This window comes from Cyprinus carpio, chromosome B2 (assembly GCF_018340385.1).
Source record: "Cyprinus carpio isolate SPL01 chromosome B2, ASM1834038v1, whole genome shotgun sequence".
NCBI lineage: Eukaryota > Metazoa > Chordata > Actinopteri > Cypriniformes > Cyprinidae > Cyprinus > Cyprinus carpio.
Window position 1 is genome coordinate 19,462,104 of NC_056598.1, and position 20,837 is coordinate 19,482,940.

Sequence of the window (20,837 nt, forward strand, 5' to 3'; positions counted from 1 at the left end):
CTTATGATATACTGCACATTTTACTGTTGTCAAAGGAGTCATATCATTCAATGTGACAAGAAACAAGGTATCCTATTAAAGGTTTATTTAAAATAATAATTTTTTGATCTGCAAGCTTCAGATCAGCCTATTTCAGAATCTCATCTGGTGTAAAGCCCCCTAGAATAAACCCTGATAGAAACTGTAACCCACCTTATATTTCACATAAACCCGATTTATTTGGACCAAAAATAGTTCATTCTGAGAAGATTGATTCATTGACGCTTGTTTTATTGTTTTTTGGTCTTCTACAATATCAAATCAGTCCACTTTAAAGTTGTGCTTCAATCTACCTTGAGGTGTATAGCATAGAATGAGTATGTCAGTTGCATCTGACCTGATGTGGTTTTATGATCAAAACTTAAAACTGTAGGATTTATTGTGGGGCCAGATAATATAATTCAATGCAATACAATGGTGACTGAGGGATGTACAAATGAACAAATGAACATTCCACAAAACCCTTATGTATTATATTTGTGACCTTGGACCACAAAACCAGTCATAAGGGCCAATTTCTTGAAATTGAGATTTATACATCATATGAAAGCTGAATAAATAAGCTTTGTTAGGATTGGACAATATTTGAAAATCTGGAATCTGAGGGTGCAAAAAACAAATAAAAAAAATGAGAAAATCACCTTTAAAGTGGTCCAAATGAAGTTCTTAGCAATGCATATTACTAATCAAAAATTAAGTTTTGATATATTTTCCATATTTGTCCATCTTAAAATATAACTAACAACATAAAAGTTATTTTTACAAAAAAAAAAAAAAAAAATCAGAAAACACATGACAAGCAGGACATGTGTATGTCGATAATGTTGAGGCATTTTAAATAGGCTTTATAGGGTTAATATCTGTCACTGTTGATTATTCTAGAAAAAAAGTAATCACAGTAATCAATTATGATTTAACATGGAATGATTTTGTTCAAACATTCTTTAGTGTATATCCATGTAACAGTGCCAAGAAAGACCTTGAAGACATGTATTTTCTGTACATTGTGCTCAGTGTTAAGGCTCATTATCCAACATGAAATATTAACCATGTCTTTGAATCTTTAACAAATTACCATTTACTAGCTATTGCACTTAATGCTTGGGTTGTTGGATAGGCTTACAAAATAAAACTGACTTTGACTGATTACTTAGCCCTGAATTCTTATTCAGGAGGAAAATTGGCACCATCAGAGCAGACATACCTTGGAACAGGCTGGGGAAGGTAAACTTTGATCTGCTGTGAACAAAACATCTCTCGAGTTGAGTTGTCATGTTCATCCCTCATGATTCTTGTTTCTCTAATGCTGTGATAACTGCAGAAGACGTTTGTGAACCTAACATGAATTACAATGTTGAAGTTTTGGATAATTCAATATATTACAAGATGTGATCACATATTTTACAAATAATAATTCTAAGAATTTTATTTTAATTGATTGTTAATCTTATTTGTATTATTTTTAGTATCATTTTTACATTTTATTTGTATTGTTTATTTTTAGGTTTTTTTTTTGTTACAGTACAGTACAGTAATGGAAATTCATTTCTAAAATAGTTTATGCAAACTTTCATATTTCCAGAATTAAAGAAGTAAGCTAAGCATGAGAATAGAGTTGGGATAATTGCACTGTATTAGATGCCATTTTTCTTTTCCACAAGCTCATCATGCCTAATCTCAGACAATGACAATTAGAACATAATTGCTTATAATAATTGCTTACTAGCATACAGTACATGACCATAAAACTAATGCCTCAATCTATGGAGAACAAAGCCGATTGCAACCTTAGTCCTCCTGCCTGTATGCATCGTTTTAATAGCAAAACATAAAGTGTCTTTTAAAATTGTTCAGAGATCGCCACTCTTTAAATCAAAATGCGAATCCCACATAATGACTGGCCACCACTCTGTGCTTTCTGAAACGTTAGCCTTTGTTCTGTCTGCATTATGAACATTTATATGATGCCAAACACCCTGGCCAGTTCTAGAAAGGTTCTTCCTCAGAGGCAGCCTTTGTAAATGGCTGTATTTAGCCAAAGGCCAGATTGTATATTTGGGTCTGTGGATCTTTGTAAGCATAGAAACAGTGAAAGAGAGGGGAGGGCGGGTTCTAACACTGCATCAGGATGTGAGATGAATAGTACTAGCTTTTTACCCCAGCCCTCTCTTTCTTGTTCTCTTTCTTTGTCTTTCTATCTCTCCCTTTGGTTTGTGCTTTTTCTGCATTTAAACAGCCGTTTCAAGGCAGCTATTGCCCAATATGCATTTAAAAGAGAATTCAGCCTTCAGATTGTCCGACAGTTTCAAACCAAAGTCTGGTTCCCTATTAATATATGATTCATACCTATTTTTTATTTTATTTATTTATTTTTTCCACTTTTTCCAAAGCCCATGTTTTGGACTGCATGACAAAAATAAATAAATCCATGGGTGGCATTACTAAAGGATATACAAAACAAAACTAAGCCAAACAAACAACAAAAAGAGAAAAGAGGGCAGCCTAGGATGGATTGGTTATTGCACATCATTATTCCTATACTAGAAAGATAATTTAGCCAAAAATTGAAAGTCGGCCATCATTTAACAACCCCCTTTCATTCTTTTTCCTTTTCTTTTGTTGAACACAAAAAGAGATGTTTAGCAAAATGTCAATGCTGTACTTTTGCATTAAATGAAAGCTCAAATTTTCATATTTGGGTGAACAATTCCTTCATGATATACACCTGCCCCATAAGGGCCCGCAACTGGATTTGTGAATGTGTTATTTCTTGTGGGGATTTTTTTATTGTATTTTTTTACACGTGTCCAGGTGCAGTGACCCTCACATGTGCGTGTCTTCATGTTAAAGTTCAAAACAGATGTGATGCCGCCCTCCACTGACATTACAACAGTTTTCTCTCCAAGATATTTATTCTGTTGGTTAGTTTTACAAATTTGTCATGACACTGAGTAGGTTGAGTTGATTGAACTGACAGCATCGTCAAAAAAATAAAACTCTGTGATAATGGAAAGGATTTAGGGTGTGAAATGAAAGTCTTCAGGTTATTTTATGAAATTTTAACTATTGGGTTCTTGATTTTATATTATTTATGCACATTTTGATGAAATAATTATTTTCAGCAAAAATTTAAAATGTAATAATTTGATGTCAAATTTAAAGTGATTTCAAATCAAAACCACATCCTGATGAATTTTGAAATGAGGACAATGTTATGCATGTTTCTTCAACTTTGGACACATTTATATCCTAGCAGTTAAATAAAAAACTGTCATATGAACGTGGCAAGGTTTTGGAAACCTTTTGGAACTTGGAAACCTTTATCAATTATTTTTGCTTCTCATCAAACTTCTTAAAATTTAAAAATCTGTTATTAAGATGCAGTATGAGTGGCAGTACATTACATACAATTTGTGTTTTAAAATTATGATAAACTAAAAATGTTTTTGGTCAATGTGGAAATTTTGTCCAATTATTACAAAACTGTAAACATATATTTGTATTTACATATATTTGTAGGACTAATTCTCACTATTAACTAGTTGCTTATTAGCATGCATGTTACAAGTATAATGTCATGTTCATATTTATTAGTACTTATAACACACATATTAATGCTTTATACTGCATGATCATATTTTAGAACTTTTGATCCTTACTCATACTTAAACTTAACAACATATTTACTTTATAAATTATATACAGCAAATAAGGAGTTTGTTCAGGAAAAACTCTTAATTAATAATTTGTTCCCTATTCTAAAGTGTCACATATTTATTTTTCTATTTTAGGAGACACAAAATACTAGATAATGAAATTAGACTTGACAAAACAAAGGGATTGTGTCCATCACAGAATGCTATTAAACCAAATACATAGTTGTGGAAATTAAATTATATTGTTCTGGAAGTGTTCATGACTTTCAAAGAAAAATAGAACTTAGAAAACTCTACTTTCTCTACTAAAAACACATTTTTAGTAGAGAAATATAGTAGTAACAACTTAAAAATGTGTTTTTAGAGAGTTTATTTTCTAAAAGTCCACGGGGCACAATTGCTCATGCTTAAAGAAACCCTTATAGGAAAAAAGCAAACAGCAGTAATTTATTCCTGTAACATGCCATTGTTTGTTGTATCATGCGTGTTGTTTCATTAATAAAGGTGCCATATCCCGCCGGACCCCTGGGACTCTGTATGACGTCTAGTGATGAAGTGCAGAGTCACTCTGGCTTGTGCCTGTGCATATACAACTCACAAAGTGGGTCAGGGGTTCTCCTCGATTTGCAGTCTGCAAGCACCATTTTGAAAGGAGATGTCTGCCTCGCCTTTGTGTAAAATATTACTAATGCAGAAGAGGCAGCGCAGGTCAAAAGCTTTGTTTTTAATTTGTTTCAGCAGTACATCAGTACGTTTAAGAACAAACACCTAATCAGACAAACAAAAAGAGAATTCTATAGCAACCATTAAAAATTAAAAGCATGTATCCAGTGAATCACCCCACCCGTATAGTTCAATAAACTGTCATAAAATGACACATTACTCGTTTTCAAAGGCTTATCCAAATCCTCAGTCCTTACATATCAAACAGACTTTATGCAATGTCAAGAACATATGTTCAGTTAGCTTTGAGCTACGAGGAAAAGGAAAGCCTATTTATAATTTCTCCATCTAAATCGTCTGTTAAAGTGACATCCAGTAGCACCATTTCTATTAATGTGTATTTGTTCTGACAAGCTCAAGTCATCTGTCTCTGCATCCATTAACTGGACTTGAGGCTGTTTCATGTTTATTTCTAAAGTGAAGTTTGAATGCCGTAGGGATTGCTTTGATAATCCTAAAATGTCTGGAGTGATATGAATAATGTATAGTCACAGTATACTGCGTATATTTGCATGACAGGAGCATTTATGATTTATCATGCAAACCATTACATACTTTTCAATGCAACACAAAAAATTTACTGAAGTGGATATTCTTCTGTTTATATTTGCAGAGATCTCTGGGAACTCTGAAGACATCCCCCTGGTTCGCTGGAGGCAGCAATGGTTGGAAAATGGCACTTTGCTCTTCCACATCCACCATCAGGACGGGAGTCAGAACTTGCCTGGCCCGGCGGCAACTGCTTACCCCGCTAGTGACTCCGCTGAGGAAGAGCTTCGTATCCTGCACATCTCTGTCATGGTATGCAACCCACACTGAGTCTGAGTTCTTGATGTTTGCTGCAGTAATTCTTGGACAAATACTTCTGAATTATTTAAATTCATCAAATTAGGAACAAAAATCAAATGATTTGTTATATTTGAACAAAGTTCATTCTAAAAAAATAAAATATAGATAATGGTTAGGGTGTTGCTTCAGTTGGGCACATTTGGTCGTGTGAACTGTGAAAAAAAAAAAAAAAAAAAAACTCTCACTTTTGTTTTGTGAAGAAAATGACATTTGAAATATTTTGGAATAAAATGTCAGACTCCATTGTCTTTGTAAGGCTTATTTCGTAGCTAGCATTTTGTGTATTCTAAATACTGACAATTAAATAATAATTTCACACTTCTGCATAATGTGAGAAAAATACAGATTGATTGAAGATGACACACAATAAAAGCATTCAGTTTTTTTGTTGTTGTTGTTGTTGTTTTTTTCACACATCTCTCATAATTAATCACATGAATTCTCTTCCCTGACACTGTCGTCTCCATGGTAACCAAGTACACAACTAGTGGTTCAACGGATCACAAATCTCATGGTTCAGATCATGTTATGGTTTTTGAGCCATGGATTGGATCATTTTTGGGATCAGCAAGAAAATAAAATTTTTTTTCAATTTAATGCTTTCCATTTATTGCTTAAAGCCAAGTACGTCTTCGATACCACAGCTAAAACTATATAGATTAAATATAGATTAAATATACATTTATCTTGTCAAAAATGTGTTTTGCTGTTTGATCAGCATAATGACCAGCTGCTGACCATTTAATACCTGATGCATGGATCCAATATGATAATACACATACGATATCTTTGTGAGCCACTTTAGACTGACTTCATTTACCAGAATGATTGTCAAGATTGGTATTTTGTCATAATTTAACGTTTATGTGTCTGTTCAAAGGCAAGTTCGGTGTTCGCGCCCAGTCTGAAACGCAGTTCTCTGCGTGTGTGGCTGTAAATATAGGAAACAATGCATGAGTGACAAATCTAGTTCTCTTACACCTTTTCTTTCACTGGAATGGTTTAAAATCGATTGTGGGTGTAAACACATACAAATGATAAACTTTCACTCTATTATGGCTAAATTTTGGAATTAATCTGCGGATCACATGCATGCCAAACCATGGGGCTTGGACCGTATGGATCAGGGATCAACTACGATCTGTTCAACCATTAACAGTAAATTTTGGTTTTGACCCACTATTGACTGTGCACTATATGCTCATTCCATTATATCATTTTCACACAATAAATGTACCACTTAAACATATTTTTATACTGTCATAGTATTTTTATGATGACTTTTCATACTTTTAAGATGAAATTCTTGGTCTTGGACAAGAGTAAAACAATGAAATCTACAATGAAACAATGAAGTCTATACCAAAAAAAAAAAAAAATAAATTAAAATGAGCAAAAAGAAATAATGAAGATTTGGCCAAAAAGTTTCTAAAACTGTTCTATATGGAAGTCCACCATAGAATAAAAAAATAAATGAAGGTAATTGCGTCACAATTCTGACCTTTTTTTCAGCAATTTTGAGATTGTATTATCCCTAAAATTCTGAGAAAAAAAAAAAATCAGAATCACAAGATATGAACAATTTTGAGTTTATTTCTCGCAATACTGACTGTAATGCAATTGTGAGTTTTTATCATGCAATTATGACTTTGTAAGTCACAAATGCTATCTCATAATTATGACATTATTACTCACAATTGTGAGTTCATATCATGCAAAAAAAAAAAAATCTGAATTGCAAGATGTAAACTTACAATTGCACGAAAAAAAGTCAGAATTTTGAAATAAAAAAAGTTGCAATTACCCTTTTTATTTTCTATTCAGTGGCAGAAACAAGCTTCCATTGTTTTAATTTGAACTAATAAAGAAAAAAAGGAAGGAAAGCAAATTCTGTAGTTCTGTAGATCTATTATGTAGATAAGAAAAGTTCAAGTTGTGTGTGAGATAGAAAGGGAGATAGTGTTTGTTCAGATTCAGTCAATTAGTGGTTACGCCTCCTGGCTTCACGGTTCTCCTCTCTCAGATCATTATACTACTGTCATCCCCAGAAGTAGTTAGCCTCAGAACAATTGGAGCGAAGAAGACTCTTGAGGGCATAAGGATTTTAAAAGCTTTTAAACACACTCAGTATAATTAGTGGAAAATCCATATTTGTAAATTGTCATGCTGAACAGCAGTGGGGTGTGCATGGGGCAGAGTTAGCGGTGATGAGCTGTGTATCTCAGATGAATGGAGAGTTCTGAACACAGGTTGGATGAATGGTTGGCTGTTCAAGTCAGTATTCAAGTCAAGTGTTTGGTATGCAAATATTTTAATAGGAAATGCACAAATGGCTCATTATTTCTTTATAAAGTAAAAGAACCATATGGGGGCTCCAGGCTTTGCTGGATTTTCTTTGCTGCATGAATTTCAAATACTGTAATTGCACATTAGAGCAGTATGGCAGTTGTTTTGGATGGTTAGTTGATTCTCTGTGCAAAGCCACTGCTTACTGAAAGATCCCTGTCGGAATATGATTCCTCTGAGCTCCGGGAAAACTCCTCTATTGAACGAACACGGCTTGATCCATCAGAAGCTGAAGAATATTGCATGCCTCCCATCTCAAACACAGACTCTGACATTGATATCCCCACAAAGATAGTTATTAGAATTCTAAGGGCAACATGCGGGAAGTCAGCAGATGATTCAGCCTCATTGAGGAAGGCAACAGGATCCAAACAATTTTCATTTCTCAGGGCATTACGCTTGTATCATGAAGGACAGCGTAGTATTTAAGCAAAATTGATTGTGTTTCGATGTCCATGAACTGTAAACAGCTGAAATATTGGGTCCTGGTCATTAATTACTTAATTATTCAGAGTACAGATGTACAAACAAGATTTATAATGCGATCACTGCACAACTAAGACACCACCGTGATTAAGGTTGTGTAGGGTGAAATGAGGTAGAAGCTCATAAAGGTTGTTGTTAGACAAAATAAATTTTCACTGATGATTTTAGGTTTGTTACAGCTTATGATTGAATTGATATATTTTTTAGTAGGCACCATAGAAAATATATGTATGTATAATTATTTGCTGATTAGATTTTGTTTATTTATATATTTTATGAACAATGCACTTCTGGCAAGAAGTGGATCCATGTCATTGTGATTGGCTGATTACCTTGTCTTTAAGATAATGTCCACCTATCATGGTGAATAATTAAATTAGGACTAATAAGCTAAAAAGAAGTTGACCAGTAAATATATTAGATATATTAATCAAAATATTGAGAAAAATTGCCTTTAAAGCCGTAATGCATATTACTAATCAAAAATTTAATTTTGATATATTTATGGTAGGAAATTTACAAAATATCTTCATGGAACATGATCTTTACATAATATCCTAATTATTTTTGCCATAAAACAAAAATCGATAATTTTGACCTATACAATGTATTTTTGGCTATTGCTACAAATATACCTGTGCTCTCTCTCTCTCTCTCTCTCTCTCTCTCTCTCTCTCTCTCTATATATATATATATATATATATATATTAAACTTTAATTTTGACACTGCATAAACATTAATTGAACTGGAACATTTCCAGATAGAGATAGACGTCTTTGCGTTGTTATTTCAGAAGTCAACCATACGCTTCTTTTGTCCTGATATCGTGTTTTCTCAGGGCATTGTTCAGAAAGGTGATTGATCATTTCTGTTTTAAAATCTGACCAAAGAAGGTCATAGCTGCTTTGCTGTACATAGTTGGATGCTCGCAGAATGTGAAATTATCAGATGACCTTGAGTCCTCAACTTGCTCTCGAAAAAACAAACCAATGTGAACATATTCAAATCTGCAAAGGATTCCAAAAAAAAAAAAAAACTTCTTTTGAATATAATTTCTTTCCTTTTGCACCTATCCTACCCACTTGATTTTGTCATTTTATTCTTCTTAGCCTTCAGAGCTCAGACTGTGTTATTGCAAGGTGGGAGAAGAGTGTGAGTTTTTCATCGGTGGTGCGATGGGCAGCCTCTGCGACAGATGGTACCTACGCCGCATCCCCTCCCGGCTCTGACTTGTCTCGGCCGGAGGGCAAGCTCCTAAACCTAGTACCCCCTAAAATCATGTCACTTCCTCGAGTGCTTTGCAGCGATGCCAGTCCCAAAGAGAGTGAGCCGCCAGTGTAGACACCTGTCACCCGTCCATGTCTATTGTGGGCCATACGTGGCGGTCTTCAGGCCAGCTGGGGCATTTGCTCAGCTCAGTGGTGCGCGGTGGTCGTTCGGCGCCAGGCTCGCTGTCTCACCGTGATAGTTTAGGCGGGTTTGTGGATGGATAAGCACTCGTCAATTGTGCCTTGATGAAACCCCAGCTGTGCTGTCATTTTGACTTTGATGAGTTTTTTTCTCCTTTTTTTTAACCATCTAATCTTTGGCGCGTATCTCCAGCTGCTATCACAAAGGCCATGTTGTAAATAGAAAAAGTTTTTTTTTTTTTCATTTCAGCTATTTTTCTCCTCTTTAGGTGGTAATGTCTAACCTATTGAAAGCAGCAGTGGCTTGCTTACCCAGTCTGTCAAAGAGTGGCCACCCTCTTCCCTGCCACAGTCACTGGGCTTCTGTAATAGACGAGCAATTTAGTCAACTGCAGGGGGGTCTCCACAAATGAACAAGCCACCAAATCCCACCTAAAATCATATGACACATTCCACTGCCAATTGTGGGACCTCTGCTATTTAGCGAGCTATTTTTCCACCATGTTCCACAACCGCTTCATACTAATATGTTCTCCGAGGTGGCTGTATTCTCAACAGGGAGCTTTTTTGAGGTACACCTGCCCCTCCATTCAGCTGGCCATTTTGTAAGCTGCAATTTGCACTACTCAGCAAGCCTGAACATCCATAGGCTGCTCCTGACCCCCGTTTCCCCCATTTGCCAGCCTCAAGCTTGTTCCCCAGTGGTTTATCTCTTTGCGGATGGCTGGCTCAGCTGTGCCATGCCCTTGCAGTGATTTGCACACGCTGGCATCTCGTGTAACACAGTTCTCATTGCATCTATATCACAACACCTGACAGCCATCCTCAAATTGGCAACAGAAACAGATGGTATTGTGTCCTGGATTTAGCACAATAGTAGATGCAGTTTTTTAATCTTATAAACACAATGAATAACAACAACCAAAGCATGAAAAAAAAAAAAAAAAAAATATATATATATATATATATATATATATATATATATATATATATATATATATATATATATATATATAAAATACAGAGTATATTATTATTCCCTCAAAATAGACAATACATTTATATGTACGTTTAGTTTATTATCTGTCCTTTGAGACACAAATGCAAATGTATGTCATATTGCTATTATTTAATATATATATTCCAACATTTATTGATGAAATGAAAGTTAAAGGGCCAGATTTACTAACAGCGTGTGCCAGCGCAAACCATCTTTTGGCATTAAAATAGTACTGTTAGGATTTACTAAAGATGCGCAGTGAAGAATAAGTGCTGAAAAGGCGTGGACAGTTATTTTTGTGCCTGACTTTATTGAATATGCATTTGTAGGTGTTTCCCTTTTAGACACAAAATTTATGGGACGAGAGTATTAAAATGAATGATGCAACGTAATTTACTTACGTTTGCGCTCGTCAAATTACTGGTATTTGCGCCATTATTTAACGCCCCCCCAAAGAACATGTCTTCAAATATTTTGCACTTGAAATGGCTGCATTTGTTTTTGCTCGGAGGAGGCACCACAGAGAACACAGTGCATGTTTTAGAATGGAGAGGATTTTTCCACATGTATTAATTTATTTGGAATACCAGAAGAACCCATTATCAAAATCCGAACATATCCTTACGCTAATTTGCTTTGTGCTTGGTAGATTGCATTGGTCATTATGGAAATGAGATGTTGTGTCTTTGTTCTTTAATTTGCGCATTGTCATTAAATCACCCGCAGAAATTTCCATGCCCATCCGTGTTGTTTTGGAATTGCGCTTTCGCTCTAATTTGTCCTGTTTAGTAAACCTGGCCCAAAATATGTTAAAAAATAAATCAATCAAAGAAATAGCAAGTGACACATTAAATTAAAATTTACACTTTTAAGTAGAATTTGTTTTATTTACAACTTTGAAAAGTAATTGTGTATGGTTTATTTTGTATCGAATGTAATGGAATTCAAACATTTTACAATTTTACTTTATATTTTGGGGGCCACTGTATTTGTAAAAACAAAGACTCCATCTCTCTCTTGTTGAAATGAACTAGCATACACTCTGAGTGTGTTGATAGGCCGTAGGCATTCTCTATTGAATGGTGGTTGAAAGATATATGAGGCTAACGTAATTACAGTATTGATTAAACTAATGCATCCTTAAAGATTCTCAGCTTCCTGTGTTATTTCATTAAGCAATCTTACGGTATGATTTCATCGCTTTAAATATTATAAGAAACTTCATCTGTCATTTCACATTTAATTTTCAGCAGAAGCACACTTGGTGACCTATTGGATTAATGCTGGTTCTTTTGGTTTTCTTACCCTTGTTGCTGGGGTAATAACTTGGCCCTTGGATTAATGTCTCAGACGATTTTGTGTGTGTGTGTGTGTGTGTTGGACTGCACTGATAAATCCAGAATTTACGATGTGATTAAAGTCTTTCTTTGTTTCTTTGTTTCCTACTCCCCATCGCCCATAAAATAGCACATCACACATTGTGCTGGTGTAGCTCTTGGTAAACAGTGCTATTCTTTTTTCCCCCATCTGAAATATGTATGGATAATTTCTATCTCTTCTGGGAATATTAGATGATAGTGTTTCAGAGGAAACTGGCGGGGTGGCATTAAGGTGGATACAGAATTGGATACGAAGGAGAGCTAAAGCAATAAAGCAGAAATCAATTCTTCTCGCATTGGCTAACAGCCAATAAAATAGTTACTTGACAAACACCCTGAGAGCTGAAGCTATGTAGGAGGAAACACATGCTTCTTTTCTCCATCCTTGTATTGTTATTTTTTTTTTATTGGATGAATGAAACTGATTTATTTACCTAGACAGAACTGATAGTAGGTATTTTGAAAAAAAAAGAACTCAACAGCTGCACTAAGTCCCAAAACGCTGACCTTTCTGAAATTGTTTCAGACATTACATGCTCTTGTTTTTCCCAGTCCCATCTTAGCTATGCATCTCTATAGGCACCTGCAAAGCAAGACCAGGCTGCAAAGGTGTAAACATCCTGAAAGCTCAACTCCATTTATAAAACAGACCTGCTGGAGATTTGAGTTTCTGCCCTGTTAGCAGCCATAAGAGGAAAGTGATATATCTTTGCGATGAGCTCCTTCCCAAGGGCCCTAGGCTGCATGAATGTAACCAATGGCTAAGAATGCTGGAAAGAGGGGCAAGCAATGTTAAAAGCGGTGAAAGATGAATCTCTTAGGTAGCCACGAGGATGACGCTCCTGGAATAGTTATTTCAGATTACACTGCAGTCTGAAACTCTTTGCTGAGTATTTATAATGCAGTTTACATGGACATTAAGATGAAAAGTCTATGAATATTGAGTAATACATATGCATCCTCATAAAAAAAAAGCACAGCCTCTAATGAGTGCACTTCTTATGCACATGCGGGTCTTCACTGCAGTCTAGCACAAAAGAAAGAGGATGATAATATTTTAATCATGGTCTAATCATGGTCTATGTATATATATATATATATATATATATATATATATATATATATATATATATATATATATATATATATATAGACGTCACTTTCTCACTTTCTCACTTTCACTTTCATATATATATATATATATATATATATAATATATATATATATATATTTATTTATTTATTTCAGCTAGTTGCCAGGGCATCGTTTCTTATATTCAAAGTCTACAATAACAGGATTTAGAAATTTTCTAAAATAATTCAAATTAAATAAACTAAAACTAAAATCTATATAGGCATATTATTTAAAACAAAATAAATGAAAATTACAAAACACACAAAAAAAAAACAAAAAAAAAATACTAAAACCTAAAATTATAGAAAAAATAAAATAATAGCAGGAAATATAAAAACTTTTTTCTCTCTCTTTTGCTTTGGATACTGTCCATGCTTGTATGTGGATATCATAGATGGAGGATATTGGCACCAAATAGCATTTAATGGAGGAAGTGTAATAAATAAGACAATAAAACATGAGAGTCTTGACCAGTTCAGTAAATCCCTTTTATCCCTGTGGGTTCTTCTTTGCTACACGCACTTAGTGTTTAAGTGCTCGATAATACCTTGTTTTATGCCCACACACCCTTGAACGGAAAGGGCATTTCCTCTTGCCTTTCTCATTTATTCTGCAAACGCCACCTAGATCAGATAAAGGCCCATCTGGAAAACTGTCCTAGAATGACCCACTCATTAATATTGGCCCTGTCCCTTGGTCTCACAACACACGCTCATGCAGAAACAAACAAGAAAAACAGAACTTTTGTCTTAAGAAATCACAATTGTTTATCATCCTTATACTTTCAGAGGGATGAAAGTCAATGAGATTCTTAAACAAAAGATTGTGACGCACATTATGCATTGATTTTACCAGCGGAGCACGAGGTGATTTATCATAAAGAAATGCAGAACCATCATCCTCTGCATAGTTTTTCTTCAATAATCTTGACAAAATTGTGTCTTGTGGACAGATTGTTCTGCAGAATTTTAATCATGTTCAATTAAGTAAAATACAATAAAGGCATAAAATAATTATAAACAACAATATTAAAATTATTTATTAATAATAGAATTATATATATAATTATATATAAATATATATATATATATATATATATATATATATATATATATATATATATATATATATATATATATATATATATATTATACAATTGTCTTTTAAATGTCTTTTTTAAAACATTTTAAATGGTTGCTAATAAATTATTTGGTAAATGCCTTGTTTCTTCACAGCCGTAAGCCACTTGTATATTATATGTTATAGTTGAAACCATATTCCCAGTTCAGATGAAATAACAAACTTGGTACCAAGCAACTAATCTATCTATCTATCTATCTATCTATCTATCTATCTATCTATCTATCTATCTATCTATCTATCTATCTATCTATCTATATATCTATCTATCTATCTATATATATATATATATATATATATGTTATCTATCTATCTATCTATATATATATATATATATATATATGTGTGTTTATTGTCATCATTTCCTCATCTTCCTGTCATTATATATATATATATATATATATGTATGTATGTGTGTATGTATTCTTTTCTTTTTGCCAAAGAAACTGTAAGAATGCTACAAAATATAACCCATTTTGGGTGCTGATGACTTACAGGACATCTGCTTAAAGTTGTTAAAGAATGTGACAAACCCATAATAGCATCACTTGTATCCGCTGGGTAATTCGATTAGGTCTCCTCATGCTGCTAGACTACGATGTTTCGTTTGGTCTTAATAGTTTCCCCTTCATAAAGAGATATCCCATCTGGTCTAATTTTAAACCGTCTGTAACATGCAGCCTTCCATAATTTTCTCCGCAGTGAAGTTACATTTTGCCTGTTTGCCTAATTCAAAGTGATGGACCCAAAGGAAATCGAATTACGCAAAACTAATTATCTATTGGATCTGGTGCTGTATGTGGCCACAGTATTGGTATGGTTTTTATCCAGCAGTCTTTAGCAGCATATGTAGATTATAATCATTGTAGTGACTACAAGGTAACTTGTGTATTTTCATCGTCATATTTGTAAAATGCACAGAAAACAACTAGTACTCCATGTTTTTCTTCAGTTAGCTTCACAAATGCACTTATTGCATATCTCTTTGAAGTCATGATTATCACAAGCTTTTCAGTTTTGTGTGCAAATATGGTTTATTATAGCTCCAAACGGTACAAATAATGAATTACCCTTTTATTATATTCCTCTTTTTTCTTTTTCTCCCCTGTAATTGGCCATGTACATATCCGCACTACCAGAAAATGATGTAATACCTTTGAAAGTGCTGAGAATTTTATAATCAATAACTAACAATTTATTGCAGTTTCAGTTCTTTCTAAAGCACACACATATTTTGGCTCAGCATAAATGATGTATATAAATAAGAAGAGCTTGTATGTATGGTACAGTAAACTTAACTGGAATACTAATACTTAACATGGTCCAACTAATTTTTGACATCAGCATTAGAATATTAGGGAATTTTTACTTGTGAAATGGGTGAAATTCATAAGTATTAAATTCAGATCAGTGGAAGAATATGCTGCAATTTATAACTTGGGTCTTTAGTTTGAATTTCAGAGGTATAATGTCTTAGGAGTGTGAGCCAGTTATCTGTCAGTTGACTTCTTGTAGTGTTGACTTATTTGTTTAGGCTAATCCGAAAGCTATAGGTCCATTGACAAAAACACAACTGTATTTTTCCATTGGCTTTTAGATTACTGCAGAAATGAAAAACATAACAAAAACATGATCACAAATGATCATCACTTTTATTAATTTTGAAATCTAAATACATTCATAAGAAGTCAAAATCTGAAGTTAGGCTACATTATCTCAAATGTAGTGGAGTAAACCATTCATATTCTTAATCAAAAATGTAGTCAAGTAGAGATTAAATGTTGGTAAAATAATTTATACTCAATTCAGCACATTTTACAGCACATTTTCATGAATTCATTGTCACAGTCACTAAGCATACAGCAACTTATTTGATCTTTATTTAAAAAAAAAAAGTTTTCAAGAGCATGGTTATAAACTCAATGAGGCTTCAAAATGATTAGGACTTTTGAGTCGATGAGTTTACCTGTTGTGATGAGGTTTATTGACCCTAAAACTTCTGTAGTACCATTTAGCTATTTGTTAGCAGCTGCCTTTTTCAAGCAAAGGCTTTAAAAACAAAATGGGGTAATACCGATGTATTTCATGTCATAGAGTAAAGCATGAAAATATATTGCGCTTGTGTTGACCACAGACCCAATTTCAGGCATTTCACCAAAAACCCATTGACTTTAGAAGAGTGGAACTGGAACTGTTTTGTCTTACAAAAATTCCTCATCCCTGCATAACTTTATACCTGAATCAGGTTGACACACATTATAAATCCTCTTATATAATTTTGGATGGAATAATTTGGGCAGTATTTAATTGTGGATGGAGTTATCTGGGCAAATGCACAAAATTCTTCTTAAATCGTAAAAATAAAAATCTCTGGTTTCTCTTTTAACCGTTTTATTTTCTGTACGAAGAATTTCAGTAGAGTATCTTTTTATTCTCTTCATAAGTTTGTCTCTCCCATTTTCCATCTTCCCTTCCATTTTCTCTGTCTCTGTAGGGTGGTATGATCGCTCTTCTGCTGTCCATCCTCTGTTTGGTGTTGATCCTGTACACTCGTAGACGCTGGTGTAAACGTCGCCGCGTACCTCAGCCGCAAAAGAGCGCTAGTGCTGAAGCAGCCAATGAGATCCACTACATCCCCTCTGTGCTGATGGGTGGACAGGCCCGGGAAAGTTTGAGAAATTCTCGCGGACAGGGTCATAACTCAAGCGGCACCCTCAGCATCCGTGAGACTCCGATCTTGGACGGGTATGAGTATGACATCACAGACCTACGCCACCACCTGCAGCGGGAGTGCATGAACGGCGGCGAGGACTTCACGAGTCAGGTGACACGTACACTTGACTCACTTCAAGGGTGCAATGACAAAGCTGGCATGGATCTCACTCCAGGTTTGTGAGCCCACAGCAAACTGCACCGCATGAGTGTAAAAATCTAAGTCTAAGTTAAAGGGATTGTTCATTAAAAAATATAAAATAAAAATTAATTTACTCACCCTAATGTCATTTCAGTTTTTTTTTCAATGCAATGTCAATGAATCGAGCTTTTAAGTAGTGGATTTTGATTTATCCTAGTAAATCAAGTCTTCTAAATCTTCAGTAACCATTTCTTCATATACTGCACGCTAACATCCAAAAGTTTGGGGTTGGTTGGTAGGAAATCTATTTATGCTCACCAAGGCTGCATGTATTTCATCAAAAATTCAGTGAAAACATACAGTGAATGATACAGTGTATTATTCCAATTTAAAATAAATGTTTCTCTTTTAATATAGTTAAAATAATAATAATTTTAAAATGTACTTTATTCCTGTGATTGCAAAGCAGATGTTTCAGCAGTTATTACTCTAGTTTTCAAAGTCACATATCCTTCAGAATTCATTCTAATATGCTGATTTACTGATTGCTCAAGAAACATTAATATTAATGATGAAAACAGTTAAAGGGTTAGTTCACTGAAAAATTTAAATTGTCATTAATTACTCACCCTCATGTTGATCCAAAACCATAAAACTTTCGTTCATCTTCAGAACACAAATGAATATATTTTTGATGAAATCCGAGAGCTTTCTGACCCTGCATAGACAGCAAGAGTCCACCATCAAAACATAGAAACGTAGTAAGGACGTTGTTAAAATGGCAGTCCTCCACCATTATCAACACATGCCCATTTCTTTCCTCTGCTTGTAAACAAGTTGAAGCGCATTCATCAATAATGGTGAAGGACTGTCCTGCAAGAAAAAAAAAAGTTGAATAAAGTCGTTATTTTTGATTTCTTTGCACACAAAAAGTATTCTTGTAGCTTCGTAAAATTATTGTTGAACCAATGATGTCACATGGACAGTTTTAACAATGTCCTTACTACGTTTCTGTGCCTTGATTGTGGTATACCATTTTAAGTTAAGCAGGGCTCACACTGTGCGATTTTTTAAAAGTCCTTTAGGATTGTACTTGTCAGACTGTACGATCATGATGATCATGTCACACTGTGGGATCTCAGTTGTCATTAATGTCAGGACGCATTAAAAACCGATGCATTCAAGAAAACATGTCCGGGGTTTTACCTTATCAACCCATACACGTTCAGTGACTGTGAGCTGAACTGCAAGCGGGGCTGTATTGTCGTCGTAGGAGAAGTCACACTGCAGGACTGTGCGCCAAATCTTCTGACACTGCCAGAATTTCGTCTGAGGTAAAATTTGATCCCAATGGCCATTAATCGGCTGTCGGTAAACACGTCAAACTAACGATCAAAGACTACAGATTTTAGCCTAGGATTATAAGAATCTTTTAGGACTAAATCGTGGCCAGAATCGCACAGTGTGAGTCAGGCCTTAGGTAGGTCATTTTCAGCTGTGAGTCTCAAAATGGGGGGAGCAGATTAACAGGTTAACAAATCATTGCAAATCAAAACAGACCTTTCACATGAATACTCATGGCTTAGTGAACTGGATCAACTATTTTATTGGAAATATCACATGGACGTGCCAAAGAAAGGGTGGATGTCACGATTTTCAATTATATCATCATGAATTATATTTCAAGCTTTTTCTCCCCAAAATCTGTGGCTTCAGAAAACTTGGAATATATCACACAAGTCAATAAACCACTTTCATGATAATTCTTAATTTCTTATGGTGCTTTTACATCCCTTTTAAAGCTTGAATGCTTTATTGCCCATTCATCATAGATGAATGTAAAATAGCAACCAGGTATGATTTCAACAGTGCCTCCTTTTGTGTTGTATGGAAGTAAGAAAGTCATACAATTTGGAATGACATGAGAGTGAGTAAATTATCTAATTAAAATTTTTGAGTCACCTACCCTTTTAACATGCCCAACAATATTTGGGCTATAAAATTGCCAATAAAATCTCAGAGAGTAACCTTAATAATTTTAATAGCATGCTTTAATCATTCACTAAATTAATTCATACTCCTAATTCAGTGTTTTGATTTAGTGCCTAATTTCTGAGATATATAAACAATGTTGGAAAGGTTACTTTGGAAAAAAATAATGTTACAGATTACAAGTTACCCTGTTTAAAATGTAATAAGTAGTTAACTATTTTAAATTGCCTCTATTATGGGTTATGAAAGGTTCATATTTTGGTTTTGGGAGTCCACAACAACAAGATGACATGCATGCAAGTTCAAAAAACACTTTCATTGTCTTATAATATGCATTTATTTTACCGACTCCCAAATGAGTCACTCAAAGATTCATTTTTCCAAAGCACTCCTTTGCATGACATTTCATTTCATTTTCATTTCATCATGCCTGTAATGCCTGATAAAACAGTGTTTGTGAGCGCAGTGCTGCTTTGTGTACAGCCGTTACCGGGGACACAGCTATTTTTACCACTCCAAAAGCAGCACCTAGTGCCAAAGGCTACATCCAAAAGCACTCCAAGGCAGGAAGGCAGCAAGGCATGTGCAAATCCAAATTCTGCTTTACTTCCTGTCTCCGGAGATACCTTCTTCTGATCAAATTTTGAAGACAGCATAGATATACCCTTTGTTGCCTTTGATATCCCACAATCTTGAGCGTTCCATTCCGTGACAGTTGAGCTACAAAATAAAGATGGCATCTGAAAGTTGCGTTTGGTTGTCAGTTTGTGTGTTAATGTATATTTCTGACTAACATTTCTGATTAACACTTTTGATGTTGTTTCTAGCGAGAAATTAGTATTATAGTAATTAAATATTCTTTTAGTTATCACCAAAACTCATTCTATTTTGTTATAGATCATTCAAGCCACTACACAGCCTCAGAAGCCTGTCCGAAATCAGTTACATGAGGTGCCTTCGTGCATAATGCTGCCTGCAAAGTCATTGCCTTTCTTTTCGAAATATCTAATGTTTTCAACTGTTAATTTTCAAACATGTAAACATAAACCACGAAGCATAGGTGAATGCACATGATCACAGCATAAAGCATTAAGTTCTTTCCACATTTAAAAAACACTTCTTTTTTTTTCTTCATGTATCATACATGTGCATAAACCAACAGACCTTATTTTTGTTTATGCATATGTACACTGTGACACTAAATCTATTTTTACACCCAGGAACCTGTGAGATTTAAATTGCATGTGCTAAGCACATCATTTGCACATTGCTGGCCCTGAAAATATTTATTTCACCTCGAGAGCTCAAGAGTCAGCAGCAGAGCTCGCCTTTTCGATATGCAGCTGCGAGTGAGAAAGCCTGGGTTAAGTGCAAGCTCCAGAAATTGGATAAAGCCTATATCAAAACAGCTGCAAAGAGGAAAACAACATGACATATTTATTTATTTAGCTAGCTAAAGCTATTTTCCCCAAATAATATCAAAGTAATAACGCTATATATTCCTGCTAAGCAAAACTGCTTATTTGGCCATGGGTTCATGGCACCCACGGCACCCATTTCAGCACTGCTATAGTCAAGAATAGATACGAGTCACATGACCAGACCTGAGTCTGTGCCAGATTGGCCATTTCTATTGGACACACAGAATTTGGAATGGCCGCCCCTTATCAGATGTGAAATGATGTTGATGTTTGCCTTGAAGAGTAGCCATTATAAATACCCCTAAAAAGCTTTGCAGGAGAGGAGCAATTTCATGCTGTCACAGTAATTTGCCTAATACAATAAAAACCCTGCAGTGCCAGTTGTCTTTGTTGTGCAATTTACTCATT

At 34.7% G+C, this 20,837-nt stretch overlaps 1 protein-coding gene across 1 annotated transcript in view; it reads left to right on the forward strand.

The window, feature by feature from the left end:
• The window catches only part of LOC109056344 (astrotactin-1-like), a 228,090-nt gene that overhangs the window by 43,298 nt on the left and 163,955 nt on the right, over positions 1–20,837 (forward strand). Inside the window, exons 2-3 of the mRNA XM_042719157.1 lie at positions 5,032–5,219; positions 16,657–17,050. Of these exons, the coding sequence (XP_042575091.1) occupies positions 5,032–5,219; positions 16,657–17,050 (582 nt within the window). The remainder of the gene's footprint in view (positions 1–5,031; positions 5,220–16,656; positions 17,051–20,837) is intronic.